At 47.9% G+C, this 22,415-nt stretch overlaps 1 protein-coding gene across 1 annotated transcript in view; it reads left to right on the top strand.

Moving 5' to 3' along the window:
* The window catches only part of LOC132406494 (uncharacterized), a 148,108-nt gene extending 136,477 nt beyond the window's left edge, over window positions 1-11,631 (top strand). The window contains exon 6 of the mRNA XM_059992248.1: window positions 8,332-11,631. Within this exon, the coding sequence (XP_059848231.1) occupies window positions 8,858-9,973 (1,116 nt within the window). The 5' untranslated portion in view covers window positions 8,332-8,857 and the 3' untranslated portion in view covers window positions 9,974-11,631. The remainder of the gene's footprint in view (window positions 1-8,331) is intronic.
* The last annotated feature ends 10,784 nt before the right edge of the window (window positions 11,632-22,415 follow it).

The following is a 22,415-nucleotide window of genomic DNA, read 5'->3' as shown; positions in this document are numbered from 1 at the left end:
AAAACAACACAGCAGAAAAAAAAACAACTACACTAGACTACAGACCTACCCAGGACTGCATAAAGTGCACAAAACAGTGCAGGCATTACAATAAATAATAAACAAGTCAATAGGGCAGTAAGATGTCAGTCCAGGCTCTGGGTTTTGAGGAGTCTGATAGCTTGGGGGAAAGAAACTGTTACATAGTACAGTCATGAGACCTCCAATTTTTTGGTGCCTTTTCCCAGACAGCAGGAGGGAGAAGAGTTTGTATGAGGGGTGCGTGGGGTCCTTCATCATACTGTTTGCTTTACAGATGCAGTGTGTAGTGTAAATGTCCATGATGGCGGAAGAGAGACCCTGATGATCTTCTCAGCTGACCTCACTATCCGCTGCAGGCTCTTGCAAACCGAGATGGTGCAATTTCTGAACCAGGCAGTGATGCAGCTGCTCAGGATGCTCTCAATACAACCCCTGTAGAATGTGATGAGGATGGGGGCTGGGAGATGGACTTTCCTCAGCCTTCGCAGAAAGTACAGACTCTGCTGGACTTTCTTTGCTATGGAGCTGGTGTTGAGGGACCAGCTGAGATTCTCCACCAGGTGAACACCAAGAAATTTGGTCCTCTTAACGATCTCTACCAAGGAGCCGTTGTTGTTCAGCGGGGAGTGGTCACTCCGTGCTCTCCTGAAGTCAACAACCATCTCTTTTGTTTTGTTCACATTCAGAGACGGGTTGTTGGCTCTGCACCAATCTGTTAGCCGCTACACCTTCTCTCTGTATGCTGACTCATCATTCTTGCTGATGAGATCCACCATAGTTGTGTCATCGGCGAACTTGATGATGTGGTTTGAGCTGTGTGTTGCAGCACAGTCATGGGTCAGCAAAGTGAACAGCAGTGGACTGAGCACACAGCCCTGGGGGGGTCCCCAGCTCAGTGTGATGGTGTTGGAGATGCTGCTCCCGATCCGGACTGACTGAGGTCTCCCAGTCAGGAAGTCTAGGATCCAGTTGCAGAGAGAGGTGTTCAGGCCCAATAGGCTCAGCTTTCCAATCAGTTTCTGAGGGATAATTGTATTGAACGCTGAACTGAAGTCTATGAACAGCATCCGAACGTATGTGTCTTTTATGTTCAGGTGGGTTAGGGCCAGGTGGAGGGTAATGGCAATGGCGTCATCTGTTGAGCGGTTGGGATGGTATGCATACAGAAACTGAAATACTGAGGGACAGTGACAGTCAGCATGTCTCAGGAATGGACAGAATGTACCAGCATAAGAGTGCACCAAAAAATAGGACTGCAGACAGGATAATTGATGAGGGAAAATTAATGGCAAATAAATGAAAAGATATATGGGAAGACAGTTCACATCAGATTAGGTCAGTGTATGTATTTGCTTACTGTGGTCAGTGAAAATGGAAAAGATACAACAAAGTTTGGTTACTGTGCTTGTACATGAATGTGAATAAACGCAGCAGGACTTGGACAATATCCAGGCTTGGGCTGAGAAGGGGCAAGTAGCATTCCAGCCACACAAGTGCCAGGCAATGACCATCCCGAACAAGAGAGGCTCTTACACCGTCCCTTGACATTCAGTGGCATCACTATCACTGAATCCCCTACGATCAACATCCTGGGGGTTACTGTTGACAGGAAACTGAACTGGTCTAGCCATTTAAACACCACGGCTACCAGAGCAGGTCAAAGGCTAGGAACCCTGAGGTGCATAACTCACCTCCTGACTCCCCAAAGCCTGTCCACCATCTACAAGGCTCAGGTCAGGAGTTCAATGGAATACTCACCACTCACCTGGATGAGTGCAGCTCCATCAACACTCCAGAAGCTTGACACCATCAAGGCAGTCCAATTGATTGGTACCCCTTCCACCAGCATCCAGTCCTTCCATGGTGATGAACAGTTGCAGCAGTGTGTACCATCCTCAAGATGCACTGCAACAATGCACCGAAGTTCCTAAGGCAGCACCTTCCAGACCCACGGCCTCCACCATCTAGAAGGACGAGAGCAGCAGATACCTGGGAACAGCACCACTTGGAAATACCCCTCCGGGTCACTCCCCATCCTGACTTGGAAACATTTCGCTGTTCCTTCATTGACACTGAGTCAAAATCATAGAATTCCCTCCCTAACAGCACTGTGGGTGTACCTACACCTCAGGGATTGCAGCGGTTCAGGAAGGCAGCTCATCACCACCTTCTCAAGGGCAACTAGAGATGGGCAATAAATGCTGGCTTAGCTGGTGGGACCCACATCACATAAATGAATTTTTAGAAATGTGTTGCTGACAGATTTGGGAAGACCACTCTTGCAATATTGTGACCAGTTCTGGGTCCCTTGTCCAAGAAAGAATGCGCTGGCATTGGAATGGGTCTGGAGGAGGCTCATGAGATGATCCTGGAAATGAAAGAGTTATCGTAAGATTAGTGTTTGATGGTTCTGGGCCTGTACTTGCTGTAGTTTGAAAGAATGAAGAGGGATCTCGAAACCTACTGAATATTGAAAGACCTCAATAGAGTGGACATAGAGAGGAGTTTCCTACAGTGGGAGAGTCTCCGACCAGAGGACACAGCCTCAGAATATGTCCCTTTAGAACACAGATGAGGAGGAATTTCTTTCACCAGAGGGTGGGGAGTCTGTGGAATTCATTGCCACAGATGGCTGTGGAAATCAAGTCATTGGGTGTATTTAAAGCAGAGGTGGATAGGTTCTCAATTAGTAAGGTGTCAAAGGTTACAGGGAGAAGGCAGGATAATGGAGTTCAGAGGTATAATAATTCAGCTGTATGGCTTATTTCTATTCCAACGACCTGGCACTCAGCGTCAGTAAGACCAAAGAGCTGATTATGGACATCAGGAAGGGTAAGACGAGGGAACATGAACCACTCCTCACACAGGGATCAGATGTGGTTAGAGTAAGCAATTTCAAGTTCCTGGGTGTCAAGATCTCTGGGGATCTGACCTGGTCCCAACATATCGATCCAGGTTTAAATGTAAAGGGGGTTTCTTCTTTTTTCTTTGTTACTGCTAGGAAAGGGTTTCTTTGTTTTGTTAAAAGCAGGAAAGTTTCTTTGTTGGGAGAGAGTGCTGGGAGAATTGTATTCCTTCGTAAACCAAATGGGGATTAATGTTCTTTCTTCTGAGTCTGTAAGCTTTTGTTGACGGGCTTTTGGGCAGATCGGCGCGAGGGGGTCGAGAGAGAGGACGCAATGCTGTAAGCTGGGCGAGGAGCGGACCCCAAGCGGGGGTCTGAGGCCCGGAGGTACTCCGAGGAGGGGAGGATGAAGCTAGATGTGCTTGGTTGACCACTCGGAGGGTCCCAAGCTGCGAGTCGAGGAGTTCGGAGGGGATCGGATGGTGGCCGGAAGACTTCAGTAATTGAGCTGCAACGGTTGTGCACGAAGTGGTTTGGACTTTGATAAGTTTGGCGCCTTTTCTTTATTTTTTTTCTCTTCATATATACTGTATCATTATTAATCACTTAGTTTTAGTAACCTTTATAAATTGTACTCATTTAATCGCATATGGTGTACTGTCTATTTTTGGGCGAAGCGGGGACATCACACAGCATCCACACCAGCGGATTACCCAGTTTGGCGGGGCCGAAGGCTGCTCCCCCTAGACGAGAACGAGCTGAGCGAGCCTGAGGCGACCCAGGGGGTTACATTGTGGGGGCTCGTCCGGGATTGATTTCTGTGGAAGCTGTGTGATCACCCTCTTTAAATTGTGTCTGCGGCGAAGAGCTGGTGTGCCTTTGTGGGTGTGCGATTGCTGGTTATCGCTGCGTGAGTGTTGGGTGGGGTGGCTGCTGTTGGTAGCCTGGAGGTCGTTGTTCGAGTTCCGACTAGTGCTGACGAAATGGTGGTGGGACCATGGGTTGCCCGTACTGTTTGGAGAGTGAGGAGTGACAGGTTGGGATGTTTCAGCGGTGGTGGGCTCCGCTCGGTTGTTGGAATAATGTCCAACCCTAAAGGGGCGGAGCGGACCCCTCAGTTGTTGCATGAGTGGCAGTGCTTGGCTGAGGGAAAGCGACAGGGACGGGTTGAAAGTTTGAGTAGGCGGGCTGGTGACTTTGTTAGAACTGTCGGGCGCAATTACCTCAAAGTGACAGCTGCCAGTTCTGGGAAAGTGTGGGAAAATGCGTGTGGTTTGACTGGAAGTCAAATGCCACAGCTGGGGGGCTTATCATATACGTGGCAGGAGATTGGTGGGAAGTTTTTAGGGTATCCCTTTTTGCCTAGGGGGGCAGATAAATTGCTTGTGGTGCCAAGGGGATCAGTTGTTCCGTTGATTCGAGAGGTGTCGGGAAACTTAGAGGAGGCCCAGTGGGGGAACGGCTTGGGATCTCTGGGGAGCATGTTCCCAGCAATGTACCAAGGAACTCCCGAAAGGAGCAGACCCTATTCCTGAAGGGTTAGAGGGGCCACGCGCACAGGTGTTGTTACGGATGGATGGAAGTCAAGTTAAAGCCATCCTCGGCACCGGGGCGCCGGTTAAGTTGCTGTACAGTTTGTTTTATAACTGTTATTGGAAGCATTTACCCTTAACGACATTGAGGACACTGGAGATTTGGGGTACCAGTGCCGGGGATTATCCAGACGACTGTTGTTGGTCAGTAAAAATGGAGTACCTAGAGGCAAATGTGGAGGAGACTGAGGTTCGTGAATCATTAATGCTGATGTGTCCAGACCTTGTTGAGACGGGCAGCGTTTCTGTTCTAGAGAGAACCAATATCCTGCTGGTGCGCTTGGGGGCCTGCCCGGAGGAGGCGGGTGAGCGTTGTTTGGAGGCATTGTCGATGCACCCAGAGTTTCGAGCTGCTTGTGCGGATGTGTGTGGCAGCATTGGGCTGATACCGAATTCAAACGAGCCAGTGGTGGTACGGCCTGGGGGAAGTATCTGAGAGTGAGACCCTCTTAGTGGATGCTGCGAAATACCACGAGGGAGGGGAGTTGACTGCTGAAGACACCTCGGAGAGAGAGAGGTTGCGGCGACTGGCCCCTACAGCCATGGAAGACGTAGGCAGCGTGTGTGTGGATTATATTGCGTTGAAGAGGCGCACTGTCAGTGACCAGAATATGGCCCTGAGGGCCGAAGAGGTGATGGCCTGTCTGAGTAGTGCGAAGTGGTTTAAGGTGCTGGATCTGAGGAGTGGATGTTGCCAGATCCCGATGAGTGGGGCCGACAAGGAGAAGACGGCCGTTATAAATTCCCTAGGAGTCTTCGGTCCGAAAAGATGCCACAGGGCATATCTGGAGCCCTTGCAACCTTCCTGCTGGGCAGGTGGAAGACCATAGGGGATGTGGAGGCGTTTGGAGTTTTGGTGTATGTGGATGATCTTTTGGTATTTGGACTTGCCTCAGGAGAATATGAAGTGAGGTCGTTGCAGGAGCGGCTGAGAATTACAGAGTTAAAGTGTTTTCTGGACACGTGCCAGGGCTGGCGAAGGTCGCAGCTCATGAGTGACAGTCTCTACAGAATCAAGTTTGAAATGAAGACGGAGAGACTGGAGAAAGTGATCTGGAATCATTCAGAAGATTTACAAGTTGGAGAGAATGAAGAAAGTTGTCTGACTGAGGGCAATAGCAAACTGAGAACCTGCAGAGGGGAGTTTGCGGAGGTGAAGAAATTACAGACAAATCTCAGAAGAGAGAAGCGGAAGCTTGAAGGGAACCTGAAGATGACCATCGACAGTTCAAATGAAGTGCAAAACCTGAAAGTTGATCTGGAAGAAGTCATGAGGAAGAAAAAGCTGGAGAGAAGTGCAGTGAATACTGAACAGAAGGCTGAAGAGATTGCAGGAGCAGTGCAGGCCACGTGTTTCCGTTTGGAGAAGATCAAACAGCAGCTACTGATGGCAGAAATGAGGAAGAATACAGATTCGATGGATAATGTGCTGGATGTGTGGTACATGCTGCCTTTTGCTGACTTTCCCTCGATTGAGGAAGAGACCTTTGGCCCTTCTCCCATTGAGTCAGGTGTAGCGGGAAGGGTTAGCTGTGTGCAGTGTGGGGCATGAGTGAGAGATTGAGAGAGGAGTTGGTAGTGGGCCCAAGGTATCCCCAGTTGTGTCCGAGCCTGAAGGGTTTAGGTGAGGGGGTACAGAGGTCTCAGAAGGGTTAGGGAACTCCCAGATAGTTGGCCTAAGTAGCGCCTGAGGAACAGGGCATGAGGTTTACTGTGTGGGGAGGAGGTGTCACTGTTTGTGCTTGGGTTACGGTGTGTTGGCAAGAAAGGTGGCGAGTTATTTAATATTCATGAGGACATGACTTTTATTTGGTTGGGGGAGAGTGTAAAGGGGGTTTCTTTTTTTTTCTTTGTTACTGTTGGGAAAGGGTTTCTTTGTTTTGTTAAAAGCAGGAATGTTTCTTTGTTGCGAGAGAGTGCTGGGAGAATTGTATTCCTTCGTAAACCAAATGGGGATTAATGTTCTTTCTTCTGAGTCTGTAAGCTTTTGTTGATGGGCTTTTGGCCAATCGGCGCGAGGGGGTCGAGAGCGAGGACGCAATGCTGTAAGTTGGAGGAACGGACCCCAAACAGGTGTCCGAGGCCAAGAGGTACTCCGAGGAGGGGAGGATGAAGCTAGATTTGCTTGGTTGACCACTCGGAGGGTCCCGAGCTGTGAGTCGAGGAGTTCGGAGGGGATTGAATGGAGGCCAGAAGACTTCAGTAATTGAGCTCCAACGGTTGTGCACGAAGTGGTTTGGACTTTGATAAGTTTGGCACCTTTTTTTTTATTTTTTCTCTTCATATATACTGTATCATTATTAATCACAGTTATAGTAACCTTTATAAATTGTACTAATTTAATTGCTTATGGTGTACTGTCTGTTTTTGGGCGAGGCAGGGACATCACACAGCATCCACACCAGCGGATTACCCAGTTTGGCGGGGCCGAAGGCTGCTCCCCCTAGACGAGAATGAGCTGAGCGAGCCTGAGGCGACCCACGGGGTTACATAAAGAAGGCAAGACAGTGGCTATACTTCATTAGGAGTTTGAAAAGATTTGACTTGTCACCTAAAACACATGAAAACTTCTACAGATGTACTGTGGAGAGCATTCTGACAGACTGCATCACCTCTAGTATGCGGGGGGCGGAAGGGTGCACTAGTGCACAGGATTGTAGGAAACTCCAGAAAGTTGTAAAATTAGTCAGCTCCATCATGGGTAATAGCCTCCATAGTATCCAAGATATCTTCATTGATCAGTGCATCAGAAAGGTGGCGTCAATTATTAAGGACCCCCATTACTTAGGACATACCTGCTTCTCATTGTTAGCTTTGTGAAGGAGGTACAGAAGCCTGAAGGCACACACTCAATGACTCAGGAACAGCTTCTTCCCCCACCATCCGATTCCTAAGTGGACATGAATACTACCTCCCTATTTTTCTGTTTTTGCACTATTTTAAATTTAATTATTTTATATATACTTACTGTAATTGATTTATCTTTTTCTATATTTATCATGTACATATTGCAATGTACTGCTGCCACTAAGTTAACAAATTTCATGACATATGCCGGTGATGATAAACCTGATTCTGATTCGATTCTGGTCTTTTGATCATATGGTCTTACCGTTTGGCTCCGTGAACTCTGTCTCCTGTGTAATACATACCTTTGAATCTTGCCTTCTGTCTACAGTACACATTTTGAACACAAAATCCATAATCCCAGTCCTCCATTTCAATTCCTCAGCTTCCATACTCAACAAATGCAATGTTCCACGATCCTAAGCCAACATAAGATTCAGGAATTCTAATACCCAATGTATTTTTTGAGGATTTCTGGGAGCCAGTCAGATTTACTTTATGGGGAAGAATCTTGACAATCACCCAACTAGTTGGGCAATGTTAACAGGGAGTGTCAAACATTGACAAGAGAATCTGCAGATGCTGGAAATCCAAGCAACACACATAAAATGCTGGGGGAGCTCAGCAGGCCAGGCAGCACCTATGGAAAAGAGTATAGTCGATGCCTCGGCCCAAACCTGCTGAAGGTTGACTGTTACTTTTTTCCATAGATGCTGCCTGGCCTGCTGAGTTCCTCCAGCATTTTGTGTGAGTTGCTTTGGATTTCCAGCATCTAAATATTTCCTTGTGTTTATGATCTCCTTCCAATGTTTTCTGTCTGTTGCTGATTCTTACCTCCACTGCAAACTAATTATATGTAATTTTCCCAGCTTATATATGCCTTTATCTCAATTTTTAATTTTTAATTTTTCTTTTCTCTTTAAAACATTAACTATTCTGAAATACTTAGTTCCCAGACTTGGTCAGCTTGCAATAACTGGTTAGCTCTCTCTCTAATCTCTGGATATCTCCTCACTTTCTTTCCAGTCCAGGTGAAGAGTCACAGGCTGAAATATTGACAGTCCATTGTCCTCCATAGATGCTTCCTGATCTGTTGAGTTCCTCCAGCTTTTCGTGTCTTGCTGCAGTTCCAGCATTTGCAATCTCTTGTGTGTCTCTCTAATGATTTCTTGGTTGTACCCGTTTAATTTTCTTTGTGCCATGTGGTAAACTACGTATACCTGTCTGGACAAGCACCTCTGCTGACAGCTCCTGTGGCTCCTCCTACAGACCCCTGTATAAAGGCAATTGGAGGCACTGCTCCTCCCTCAGTCTCCGAGATGCCATGCTCCCTTTTGCTGCAAATAAAAGCCAATCGTTCACCTCCCGTCTCCAAGAGTTATTGATGGTGCATCAATTTTATTAGCAGCAATTTTAAAACATGGAAAGCATTTTATAACCCGACAGATTGGATCTCGACCCTCAATCCCAGGAAGCTGGCAACGTTTTCAAACTCTGGCTAGCATGCTTCAAATCATACCTGGAGGAGATTCATGTGACCGACCCTGCCACGATGCACAGGGTTCTCCTCTCCAGAGTCAGTGCAAGGGTCTACTCCATGATCAGAGACCAAACGGACTACCAGGGTGTGATGGATGCCCTTAAAAGACAATACCAGTGGCCGGTGAACATCGTCTACACAAGACATCGCTTAGTGACACGGCGGCAGCGGGCCAGAGAGTCAAGCGCTGAGTTTGTCCTGGCCCTACAGACACTCGTGCGGGCCTGCAACTGCAGGGGACTGACGGCAGAACAGCATGTGGAGCTGCTAGTAAGAGACGTCTTCGTTACGGGGATCAGGTCAGTGTACGTGTGCCAGCGGCCGCTGGAACAAGCCGATCTTACCTTACATTCGGCGATCAAGCTGGCCGACACGCTGGAGGCCGTTCTGCACAACGCTGACGCTGTCCAGGCACGCGATCTCCCACCAACTTCATGGACGCTGCAGACCTTGCAACCCGCTGGCGAATCAACCTCGGCTGCTGCCAGTGGCGAGTCTGTGAATTCCCCGCAACCTGCTGGCGATTTGTCCACAGCTGCTGCCAGTCGCAAGTCCGCACAGTGTTACTTCTGCAGACTCAAAAAGCACCCCAGAAAACGCTGCCCAGCCGGAGAGGCTACCTGCTCCAGCTGCGGCAAGAAGAGCCACTTCGCCAAGGTCTGTATGTCTGAACCACAAGTGGGGTCGGACTGCGCTGCGTGCGAGGCATGGGGGCGGCCATCTTTGTCGGCACCAACTTGCCCCACCTCCGACCCACGGGTGCTTACCAGGCACCAAGACGGCGATTCAACTCTGGCCTCTGTGACCCTCGACCAAGGCGCCCCACACCAGCTTGCAAGGTCAATGATGGACATCCTGGTGGAGGGGCACAGGACTAGCTGCCTGTTTGACACAGGCAGCACTGAGAGTTTTATTGACCCGGACACAGTGCAACGCTGCGGACTCATGACACGGCCGGTAAGCCAGAGGGTCACCATGGCTTCTGGATCGTATTCCACAGACATCCGGGGGGATCATGTAGCGACATTGGTGGTGCAGGGCATAGAATATCGGGACTTTGCGTTACTGGTCATGCCTCAACTGTGTGCCCCTGTGCTATTGGGCCTCGACTTCCAGAGCCACCTGTAAAGTGTGACAATGGAGAATGACGGGCCCCTCCCACCAATCACTGTCAGAAATCCTCAGTTCTGTGGGACTTCGTCATATACCCCGCTACTGACCCCACACACACACATACACCGACCCGCACATCCCACCCAACACCATGCCAACAGCCGCACTACTGACACCACTTGCAGCCTCTCCACCCTCAAGATCCCTCCCCCACCGTTGCTGGCCAACCTGACCCCCGACTATAAACCTGTGGCAACTAAAAGCAGGAGGTACAGCGCGGGGGACAGGGCCTTCATTCAGTTGGAGGTGCAGCGGCTGCTCAGGGAGGGGATCATTGAGCCAAGCACAAGTCCTTGGAGGGCCCAGGTGCTCGTTGTTCGGACCGGGCAGAAAAATAGGACGTTTGTGGACTACAGCCAGACCATCAATAGATTCACGCAGCTTGACGTGTACCCCCTACCCCGCATCGTGGATTTGGTCAACCAGATAGCTCAGTACAAGGTGTACTTGACCATAGACCTGAAATCCGCTTACCATCAGCTCCCAATCTGCCCGGAGGACCGCCCCTACACCGCCTTTGAGGTGGGCGGCAGGCTCTATCACTTCCTGCGCGTCCCCTTCGGTGTCACGAATGGTGTCTCTGTTTTCCAGAGGGAAATGGACCGGATGGTGGACCAGTGCCAACTGAAGGCCACGTTCCCATATCTGGATAACATCACCATCTGCGGTCACGACTGGCAGGATCACGACACCAGCCTCTAACGATTTTTCCAAGCGGCCAAAGCCCTGAACCTCACCTATAACAGGGACTAGTGTGTGTTTGGAACCACCCAACTCGCTATCCTTGGGTATGTCGTGGAGAATGGGGTCATTGGCCCTGACCCTGACCGTATGTGCCCCCTGTTTGAACTCCCTCTTCCCACCACCCTCAGAGCCCTCAAACAGTGGCTGGGCTTCTTTTCCTATTACGCCCAATGGGTCCCTCACTACGCAGACAAGGCCCGCCCCCTGGTCAAGTCCACTGCATTTCCCCTCTCAGCTGAGGCCCATGCGGCCTTCAACCACATTAAAGGGGACATTGCCAAAGCAACGATGCATGTGGTGGACGAGACATTCCCTTCCAAGTAGAGTGTGATGTCTCTGACTTCGCGCTTACTGCTACCCTCAATCAGGCAGGCAGGCCAGTAGCATTCTTTTCTCGTACCCTTCAAGGCTCTGAAATTCGGCACTCCGCGGTGGAGAAAGAAGCCCAGGCCATAGTGGAAGCTATTAGGCACTGGAGGCACTATCTCACCGGCAAAAAGTTCACCTTGCTAACCGACCAGCACTCAGTTGCGTTCATGTTTAGCAACCAACAGTGGGGCAAAATCAAAAATGATAAAATTTTGCGGTGGAGAATAGAACTCTCCACCTACAACTATGACATCCTGTACCGGCCTGGAAGGCTCAATAAACCCTCTGATGCCCTATCCCGGGGAGCATGTGCCAGCGCACAGCTCGACTGGCTATACGCCCTCCAAGCAGATCTTTGCCACCCAGGGGTCACCTGACTTTACCATTTCGTGAAAGCCCGGAACCTGCCTTACTCCCTTGAGGAAGTCAGGACGATGACCAGGGACTGTCAAGTCTGCACTGAGTGCAAACCGCACTTCTACCGTCCTGAAAAGGCACAACTTATCAGGCCACCCGTCCCTTTGAGCGACTGAGTGTCGACTTTAAGGGCCCCCTTCCCTCCACTGACCGCAATGTCTATTTTCTCAATGTTATCGACGAGTACTCACGGTTCCCCTTTGCCATCCCCTGCCCCGACACCACTGCCACGTCCATCATAAAAGCCCTGCGCCAGCTCTTCACTCTGTTCGGGTATCCCTGCTATGTCCACAGTGATAGAGGGTCCTCCTTTATGAGTGACGAGCTGCGCCAGTACCTGCTGGCTAGGGGCATTGCTATTAGTCAGACCACGAGCTATAATCCCCGGGGGAATGGACAAGTGGAGAGGGAGAATGTCACTGTGTGGAAGGCCACACTCTTAGCCCTTAGGTCAAAGGGATTGCCGGTCTCTCGTTGGCAGGAGGTCCTCCCCGAGGCGCTCCACTCCATCTGCTCCCTGTTATGCACGTCCACCAATGCCACCCCTCATGAGCGACTCTTTTCTTTTCTCAGGAAGTCTGCCACTGGGACCACCCTACCGGCTTGGCTGACGTGCCCAGGGCCAGTGCTGCTCCGGAAACATGCGAGGAGCAATAAATACTCCCCGATGGTCGAGAGGGTTCACCTACTTCATGCGAACCCCCAGTATGCCTACGTGGTCTTACCTGATGGGCGGGAGGACACGGTCTCTGTCCGCGACCTGGCGCCCGCAGGAGCACCAGACCCCTACCCCAAACGCTCCACGGTGACTATGAACCCCGTACCCACCGATGTATATATCCACGAGACACCACGCACACCAAGCCCTACACAGACTCCTCACGACACTCCCATAACGGGCGCCTGGCACACGCATGAGGGATTACTGATGCCTAACGGGCTGGCACCTCAAGTCAGGCCGGAGCCAGCACAAGCACTGTCACCGGTGCAATCACAGCCGGTGCTACGTAGATCGCAGTGACAGACTCGACCGCCTGATAGACTTAACCTGTAAATATACTTGTAAGAAACTTAGCCCCATGGGGACTCTCTTTTAAAATGGGGGGGGGGGGGTGAATGTGGTGAACTATGTATACCTGTCTGGACACGCCCCTCTGCTGACAGCTCCTGTGGCTCCTCCCACAGACCCCTGTGTAAAGGCGATTGGAGGCACTGCTCCCCCCCTCAGTCTCCGAGATACTGTGCTCACTTTTGCTGCTAATAAAAGCCTATTGTTCACCTCCCGTCTCCGAGAATCATTGATGGTGCATCATGCCGTTAATTCATGGACATGCATTTAAATAGCCACAGGTCATCTGCAGATTTTCTCTTGTCTATAGTTTTGTCTTGTTATTATTTTATCATTCTCTGACACAAATTGAAAGTATGTCCCTATGTCTGCTTACTCTATCCCTTCCTGCCAGTTTGCTTATCGTTGTCAATTTCACTACCCTTCAACCCTTCACTATAACCTCCTCAACTTTCTAAGCATTCCGTTATTGAAACCCAGCCCTCTGTTAGCTAGGGTAAATGCTCAGCCAGTGTCTGAGTTATTTTAATTGGTGAGGAGCAGGCTGCAGCCTGGTTCAAGTGAAGACCATCCCAATGGAACAGCTCCCTCCTTTTCCAATACTGCTGCTTGCTGCCCCTTGAATTGGAACCCACACCAACCTTTCAGATGCACATTTAGCTCCCTGGTCTTACTGAGGCTCTACCAGTGGACATGGCTCAAATAATAATCTTCTGCAGTCCTGCTTCTTAATTTAGACTCTTCATAGAAATCCCTCCTTAGTTCTGTCTGTTTTGTTGGCTCCCAGGTGGGCCACAACCTCTGGGCCATCTCCCTTCTGTTCCAAGTTCCTCTCCAGCTCTGAGGGTTCATTCTCAAGCCTTGCACTGGGTGGGCAACACCATCTTCAAGACTTACTTTAGAGAACTGTTGATGTTCAGATAAAGGGTCTTGACTTGAAATGTTACCTGTTCATTTCCCTCCACAGACGCTGCCTGACCCACTGATTCCTCCAGCATTTTGTTTCTTGTCCCAAGCAAACCTCCCTGGCATCTACATATTACTGAAAGAATCACAGAACAAGAGGGCAAGGTGTGTCTGATGACAAAATAGACATCCGTGTCCTTGGAGAGCTGACTGAGGGAAAATGATCACCCGATGGACAGGAAAAGTGATTCTACCAGTTTCTTAGAACATTCCTACAGAGTTTCAACATCGATACCTCCCACTGGGAACAAGCATTGGATCGTCCTGTTTGTTGGACCCACATAAAACACAGTGCTTGCTCAGGTGAGGAGGCAAAGAGCGACAGGGAATCCTGATCATCGAGGACCGCTGGTGTCACAGTGCCCCGACACCTCTGTCACCCATGTTTAATGAATGTGTGAGCCCTGGCTGGTCCAATCAGCCATCTCCAAGCACACTGTAACAACATAAACTAGACATCATGGTCTTACTTGAGAACAAGTGGTGAACAAACATGGCTTCCTTAGACAACAAGACCCTGCAGGTTCACTGGAAGGACAACACTGGCATTCTTTTCCACACCAGCTTCCCATCAGTAACAATCTGCTTACACACAAATGTCTACCTCGTGCAGGCCACTTCACTCACATTCCCAGCTGCAGTCTGCCAGTTCTGAGCTGTGTCACCAGCAGGCAGAGCAAAAGATTCAAGGTTGTTTGACTATTGGAAGCTTCTTCTAAACTCCAATGAGTGCAGCACCAATGTCACCCCCTTATACATTAACCCTTTCATTCCTGGAGTCATTCTCTGACCTCCCCGCCAATGGCAATGCACCCTTTCTTAGATATGGGGCCGCAAAATTGTTCACAACGCTCCAAATGTGGCCTGACTGATGCTTTATAAACCCTCAGCACGGGGTCAAAGCCATCTTGTGGAAGTCTGCACTGATTACTGGGAGTTGCTAACACACGTCCACACAAACTGGAGAAGGAGCATTCGGGCAACGCACACAAAATGCTGGAAGAACTCAGCAGGCCAGGCAGCATCAATGGAAAAGAGTACAGTCCTGACTCTCGGCCTGAAGCATCGACTGTACTCTTTTCCATAGATACTGTCTGGCCTGCTGAGATCCTCCAGCATTTTGTGTGACTTGCTTTGGATTTCCAGCATCTGCAGATTTTCTCCTGTTTGTGAAAGGACCATTCGGGATAGTATAGTATTGAGAACCCTGAGGCCACTTATCAGGTACACGCACAGGCCCTGAAGAGAACGAGTGTCTCACCTTCCAAAACTCCCAAGGGCACAAAGCAGCACGCGCAAAATGCTGGAGGAATTCAGCAGGTCAGCCAGCATCTGTGGAAACGAGTAAACAGTGGATGTTTCAGGCCGAGACTCTTCTTCTGGACTGAGGGGAAAGTGGGGGGATGCCTGAATTAAGAAGTGGGGGAGGGGAAAGAGGATTTCTGGATGCCATTTGGGTGGGAGAGGTCAAGAGCTGGAGAAGAAAGACTCTGATAGGAGAGCAGAGTGGACAATAGGAGAAAGGGAAGGAGGAGGGGACCCATGAGGAAGTAACGGGCAAGTGAGAAGGAGTGACAGGAGTGCTGCATACGTGGGGCCCTTAGCATTGTCAGTGATTGCCCTCATCCATCCAGCAATCTGTTTGACCCCTTACCATCAGGCAGGATGTACCATAGCGTTAGGAGTAGGGAATAGAAGAAGGGTGGGGGAAATTTTTGTTCACCAGAAGGAAAAATCGAGATTCATGCCATCAGTTTGGAGGGTACCCAGACAAAATATGAGGTGTTGCACCTCCACCCTGGCACGAGGAGGCCATGGATCGACACATTGGAATGGGAATGGGAATTAGAATTAAAATATTTGCCCACCGGGAAATCCGGCCAGTGGTGGAGGGAGCACCCACCTCCTGCACCCCCTGTGACTCTGTGGTTCCCACATCGGTCTCATCAGCACCTACAAAACCTGAATGGTAATAAATCATCATTTATCCTGTGGAACGGCCTAAAAGTTGTCAAATCTTCCTGTGTGGTACAAACCAGTTCTTAGAAGTACCGCACGCACAGGGACTGTTGTCCGTCCCAAGGGCGTTGTGGCTGTGGTGCATCTAGGCAAGTGCTTGGGGTTTCCCTTTTGGGGTTGGCATTTTGAAGTTAGTGTTTGATGTCAGTTTTATAGGATCAGTTACTTGGGCGCAACATTCACACTGTCCTAAAACGGGTCAGAGTTTTGGGAGTTGGTATCTTGAGCTCAATGTTTTGAGACTGGAGTTTTGTTTTGGGACTTGAGTATGGGGTCACCTTTTCAGGTTTGAGCTAACAGTATTTTGGGGGCAGTTTGTGGGCACTGCATTTCGGGTGCTTTGTGGTCAGTAATTCAGCACTATTGTTCAGAGCCAATCTTTTAAGAACAACACTTTTAAGATCAATGGTTTTGGTTCAGTTTTATTGTCATCAAGTTATGGTTTGTGCAGAGAGGTGCTCTGTTTGGGATTTCCCCCACCCACCCCATTTTAACCAGTTTTTACAGGAGTACCATTGTGAGTGTCCTGACCTGCTGCATCACCATCTTATAAGACCATAAGACATAGGAGCAGAATTTTTCCATTCAGTCTGTATAGTCTGCTCTGCCATTCCATCATGGCTGATCCTGGATCCCACTCAACCCCATACACCTGCCTTCTTGCTATATCCTTTGAAGCGCTGACTGACCAGGAAATGATCAACTTCTGCCTTAAATATATGCATGGACTTGGCCTCCACCGAGGTCTGTGGCAGAACATTCCACAGATTTGCTACTCTCTGGCTAAAAATTTTCCTCCTTACCTCTGTTCTAAAGGGTCACCCCTCAATTTTGAGGCTGTGCCTCTGGATACCCCCACCATAGGAAACATCCTCTCCTCATCCACCCTATCTAGTCCTTTCAACATTCGGTAGGTTTCAATGAGATCCCCTGCACTCTTCTAATTTCCAGTGAGTATGAGCCCAAAGCTGCCAAATGCTCCTCATATGTTAACCCCTTTGTATGGGAATTCAAAGGCATCTGACTGCAAGTCCCTACAAAGGACTGTGCAGACTGCTGAGAAATTCACTGGGGTCTCTCTTCTACCCGTGAGAGATATTTATCAGGAGTGCTGCATACGTAGGGCCCTTAGCATTGTCAGTAATCCCTCTCATCCATCCAGCAATCTCTTTGACCCCTTACCATCAGGCAGGATGTACCATAGCGTTAGGACAAGGACTGTTGGGAATCTGCCTGTGAAACTATTGAATTCCCTGCAATAACCCAGGTCTCACCACATTTGAAGCACCAGTAGCCTTACTTTTTAGCTTGCATTGTATATGCACCTTATCCTTTGTTAATTTATTTTTGGTAATATTACTTCATGTGTTGTGTGTGAGTTGTCAGAATCAGGTTTAATAATTCTGGCATATATCATAAAATTTGTTAACTTTGTGGCTGCAGTACAATACAATACATGATAATAGAAAAACCCTGAATTACAGTAAGTATATATACATTAAATAATTAATGCAAAAACTGAAATAAAAAAGTAGTGAGGTAGTGTTCATGGGTTCAATAACCTTTCAGAAATCGGATGGCAGAGGGGAAGAAGCTGTCCCTGAATCACTGAGTGTGTGTCTTCAGGCTTCTGTACCTCCTTCCTGATGGTAGCAATGAGAAGAGGGCATGTCCTGGGTGGTGGGGCTCCTTAATGATAGACGCTGCTTTTCAGAGGCATTGCTCCTTGATGATGACCTGGATACTACAGAGGCTAGTGCCCATGATGGAGCTGACTGATTTTACAGCTCTCTGCAGCTTACTTCAGTCCTGTGCATACCAGACGGTGATACAGCCAGTTAGAATTCTCTCCATGGTACCTCTGTAGAAATCTGCCAATGTTTTTGGTGACATTCAAAGTCTCCTCAAACTCCGAATGAAGTATAGCCACTGTCTTTGTAGCTGTATCAATATGTTGGATCCAGGATAGATCATCAGGGATGCTGACACCCAGGAATGCTCTCCCCTTCTGATCCCTCTATAATGACTGGTGTGTTTTCCCTCACCTTACCTTTTCTGAAGTCCACAATCAGTTCTTTGGTCTTACTGACGTTGAGTGCAAGGTTGTTGCTACAACACCACTCCACCAGCTGGTATATCTTGCTCCTGTACATCCTCTCATCACTATCTGAGATTCTGCCAACAACGATTGTATCATAAACTTATAGATGGCATTCAAGCTGTGCCTAGCCCCACAGTCATAGGTGCAGAAAGAATAGAGCAGTGGGCTAAGCACACATCCCAGTGGAGCACCAGTGTTGATTGTCAGCAAGCTGGAGATGTTATTTCCAATCCACACAGATTGTGGTCTGCTGTGTTGTGCACCTTGGTTTGGAGGAACGTTGTCAAGTTTGGTGGTATACACGTGTACAGTTGAATGACAATAAACAAACTTTAAATCCTTTAGTCAGGAATGGTGTACTGGCGACGCAGTTTGAAATCAGTGGTTTTGCTCTGCTTTTGGGTTGCTATCTCTTGGTTAGTGTTTTGAGGGCTTTATTGTGTTGGTGTCCTGGCACCACTGCTTTCTCTTATGTGCTTCAGGTGGTTGTTTAGGGCCTGATTTGAGGTCAGTGTTTTGCAAATCCTGTGTTGGTAATGATGTTTAGTGGTGAGTGATGTGGAGTTTATGCTTGGTTTGAGTTTTAAGGTCTGCGATTTGAGGTCGGTATTTCAGGTTCGAAGTTTTGGGTGCTATGTTTCACAGTTAAGTGATTTGGATCCTGTGAGTGGGTCTTTTGGATTCGTTATTAAAGATTTTAGGCTCAGAGTGAATTTGAGAAGTCGCGGTGACCTGAGATGTGGCTCTCTGCTGCCGTTTAGTGGCTAATACTGGTATTGCATATAATGTCAGTGTTGTTGCCGTGAAGGAGCAGGAATATGCTATTTGGCCTTTTGAGTGTATTCTGTCATTCAGTAAAATCATGGCGGATCATCTGCCACAGCCCTTAATTCTTGATGTTTTCGGCATCTAAAAATTTATCTCTCTCAGCCCCAGTTTGTTGAGCCCCCCCTTTCAGAATGCCACGTTCAACCCTGTGGCCCGGTGCTGTCTGCATGCAGTTTGCAAGTTCTCCCTGTGACTTGGGTGCTCTGCTTTCCGCCCACATTCCAAAGATGTGCAGCTCGGTAGGCTAATTGGATAATACCTTGTGTGTAGGTGTGAGGTAGTCTCTGGAGAGAGAGTTAAACTAACATGGGATTAGTGTTAATGGGAGGTTGAAGATTGATGTGGATTCTGGGCCAAATAGCCTGTGTCAGTCTTGTATAACCCTGACTCAGGTGCTGTCTGTGTGGAGTTTGCACGGTCTTCTGTATGCCTTGTTGATCTGGTTTCCTCCTATATTCCGAAGGTGTTTAGTTTTGTAGGGTAATTGGCCACTTTTGGTGAGACTAAACGACGAGGAAATGATGGGGTTGGAAATGGGAGTGATGAATTGACAATGACATGAGACATAGGATCAGAATGAGGCTATTTGGCCCATCGAGTCTGCTCTGCCATTCAATCATGGCTGATCTTTTATCCCCTCCTCAGCCCATCTCCCCAGCCTTCTCCCCGTCACATTTGATGGCATGACCAATCAAGAACCTATCAAGATCTGCCAACAACCTGGCCTCCATAGCTGCCTATGGTAATAAATTATCATAAATTCAACCCCTCTGGCTACAGAAATTTCTCTGTTTCAAATGGATGCCCCTCTATCCTGAGGTTGTGCCCTCCCACCACGTGAAACATCCTTTCCTCATCTACTCTGTCTAGGCCTTTCCACATTCAAAAGATTTCAATGAGATCCCCCTCATCCTTCTAAATTCCAACAAGTACAGACCCAGAGCCATCAAATGTTCCTTGTATGATAACATTTTCATTCTCAGAATCATCCTTGTGAACCTCCTCTGGACCCTGTCCATCTTTTCTTAGATGAGGAGCCCAAAACTGTTCACAGTGCTCAAGGTGAAGCCTCACCAATGCCTAATAAAGCCTCAGCATCACATCTCTGCTGTTGTATTCTAGACCACTTGATATGAATGCTAACATTGCACTTGCCTTCCTCACCACCGACTCTACGTGCAAGTTAACCTTTAGGGTGTTCTGCATAAAGACTCCCAAGTCCCTTTGCATCTCAGATTTTTAGATTTTCTCCCCATTTCGAAACTAGTCTGCACATTTATTTCTTCTACCAAAGTGCACAACCATACATTTTCCAATATGGCCACTCTCTTGCCCCCCTTCTCCTAACCTGTCTAAGTCCTTCTGTTGCTTTTCTGTTTCTTCAACACTACCTACCTCTCCACCAATCTTCGTATCATCTGCAAACTCGGCAACCAAGCCATTTATTCCATCATCTAAACCATTGATATATAGCATAAAAAGAAGCGGTCCCAGCACTGACCCCTATGGAACACCACTAGTTACGGGCAGCCAACCAGAAAAGGATCCTTTTATTCCCACTCGCTGCCTCCTACCAATAAGCCAATGCTTCAGCCAAGTCAGTAACTTCCCTGTAATACCATGTACATTCTGTAACATTTGGAAGGACGCAATAAGACAGGGCAAAGTCAGCACAGTTTCTTTAAGGGGAGACATTGCCTGACAAATCTATCAGAACTCTTTTGAAAAGGTAACAAGATTTAAGTTTCAAGATTGTTTATTGTCATTTCCAGTATACAAGTGTAAAGAGGATGAATAATTGTTACTCCAGATCTAATGCAGCACAAAAAACATAAGATAAAGAACACAGTAAAAAAAACCTCAAATATAAATACATAAGATAGCTTGTATATGTTTTGCATTACTAATTTAAATTATTTATATATTTATAATTCTTCTTATAGTTTTTTTAATGTCACTTATTGCAATGTGCTCCTGATGCAAACGAACAAATCTCACGATATATACTAGTGACATTAAACCTGATTCAGATTCTGATATATGTTTGTATGTCCATAAAGCGACGCCTGGCACAGGAGTGTCTATACATAAAGTGACTGACAGGAAATGATAAAGTAGAGGTGGTGGGGGGTGTGGAGGGGTGATTATTGGGTGGAACTATTGATCAGCCTTGGGGCAAGTAGTGAGCAGATTAGACACAAGATGGATGTTCCTTTCTTGGATTTTCAGCACTTGAGGCTGCTAAACAAGATAAAAGCCCATAGTGTTGGAGTCAAGGTACAGTAGTAGCAAGGATAGACAATTGGCTGACTGGCAGAAGTCAGAAAATGGGGATAAGGGAGCCTCTCTCAGGAGGCTTTTGGTGACTGGTGGCATTCCGCAGGGGTCAAGTCGGGGACTGCAACTTCTCACATTGATACATTAATGATCCAGATGAAGGAATTTCTGAAGGGTTTTGGCTCGAAAAGTTGACTGTACTCTTCTCCACAGATGCTGTCTGGCCTGCTGAGTTCCTCCAGCATTTTGCGCGTGTCACTCAGATTTCCAGCATCTGCAAATTTTCTCGTTTGTGATTGGATGAAGGAAGTGATGGTGTTTTGCCTGGCTTGCAGTGGATGTGAAGATAGATGGAGGAAGAGGTAGTATCGCCGAGGCAGAGAGTCTGCAGAAGGACTTGGACAGTTTGGGAGAATGGGGATAGAAGCGTTAGTTGAAATTCAGTATAGGGAAGTGTGGGGTTGTACACATTGATAGGAAGAATAAAGTTGTAGCCCATTTCATAAATGGGGAGAGAATTCAAAATCAGAGGTGCAAAGGGATATGGGAACCCTAGTTCAGGATCCCCTGAAGGTTGAGTCAGTAGGAAAGAATGCAAAAGCAATGTTTTTATTAATTTTATGAGGACTCAACTAGGAAAAGCAAGGATGAACTGCTGACGCTTTATAAGGCCCTGATCAGCTATCTTCTGGAATACTCTGAGCAATTTTGGAACACATCTAAGGAAAGATGTGCTGGTCCCAGAGATGGTGCAGAGGAGGTTTACAAGAATAATCCCAGCAATGAAAGGCTTAACAGGAATGTCTGATATCTCTGGGCCTGCACTAGATAGAGTTCATACGGTAAGGGGAGATCTCATTGAAATCTACTGGATAATGAAAGGCCTGGATAGGGTGGATGTGGCAAGGACATTTCATTAGTAGAAGTCTAGGATCTGAGGCACCACCTCAGAATTAAGGGATCTCAAACTGAGATGAGGAGGGAATTTCTCCAGTCAGAGCTGTGAATCTGTGAAATTCATTGCCACAGAGGGCTGTGGAAAAGAAATCCGGGTGTATTTAAGACAGATTCGTAGGTTCTTGATTGGTGAGGAGGTTAGGGGTTAAAGGGAGGTGGGAGAATAAAGCTGAAAAAAATATCAGCCACAATTGATTGGTGAACTTGATAGTCCTGTTCTGCTTCCTATACCTTTCACGGGATTCCTCTGAGTTTGGCAGGTCAAATGGACTCCTTTTATGTGTGAGAACATGCCAGAGGAATCACTGCGAAAGAAAGATTCTGAGCAAAAAGAATGGCTGATGTAGACAAGAGCAGAATCACCAGATCCGCATGCATAGCCACGGGCAGGTATGAGTAACGGCACGGCAGTGGGAAATGAAAAGAAGCATTTCTGAAGAGCTGTCACCGTTGAAATGCAAGAGTAACTGTTGAGGGTCAATGCATTGATGGCCAGGTCACTGAATTAGTGGTTGCTTGAAACATCAGTATTGACCAGACACATCGGAGTGCCAATTCTTAAATAACACCTGGAATCCTATGAGTGCAGGTAGTTCAATTGTTCATCTGAGAAATTGCACCTTTGGCCAAGTGCAGTAATTCAGTAGTAC

This window comes from Hypanus sabinus, chromosome 16 (assembly GCF_030144855.1).
Source record: "Hypanus sabinus isolate sHypSab1 chromosome 16, sHypSab1.hap1, whole genome shotgun sequence".
In the NCBI taxonomy this organism is placed as follows: domain Eukaryota; kingdom Metazoa; phylum Chordata; class Chondrichthyes; order Myliobatiformes; family Dasyatidae; genus Hypanus; species Hypanus sabinus.
The sequence above is the reverse complement of the archived record's forward strand: the minus strand, read 5'-3'. Positions and strand labels throughout refer to the sequence as shown.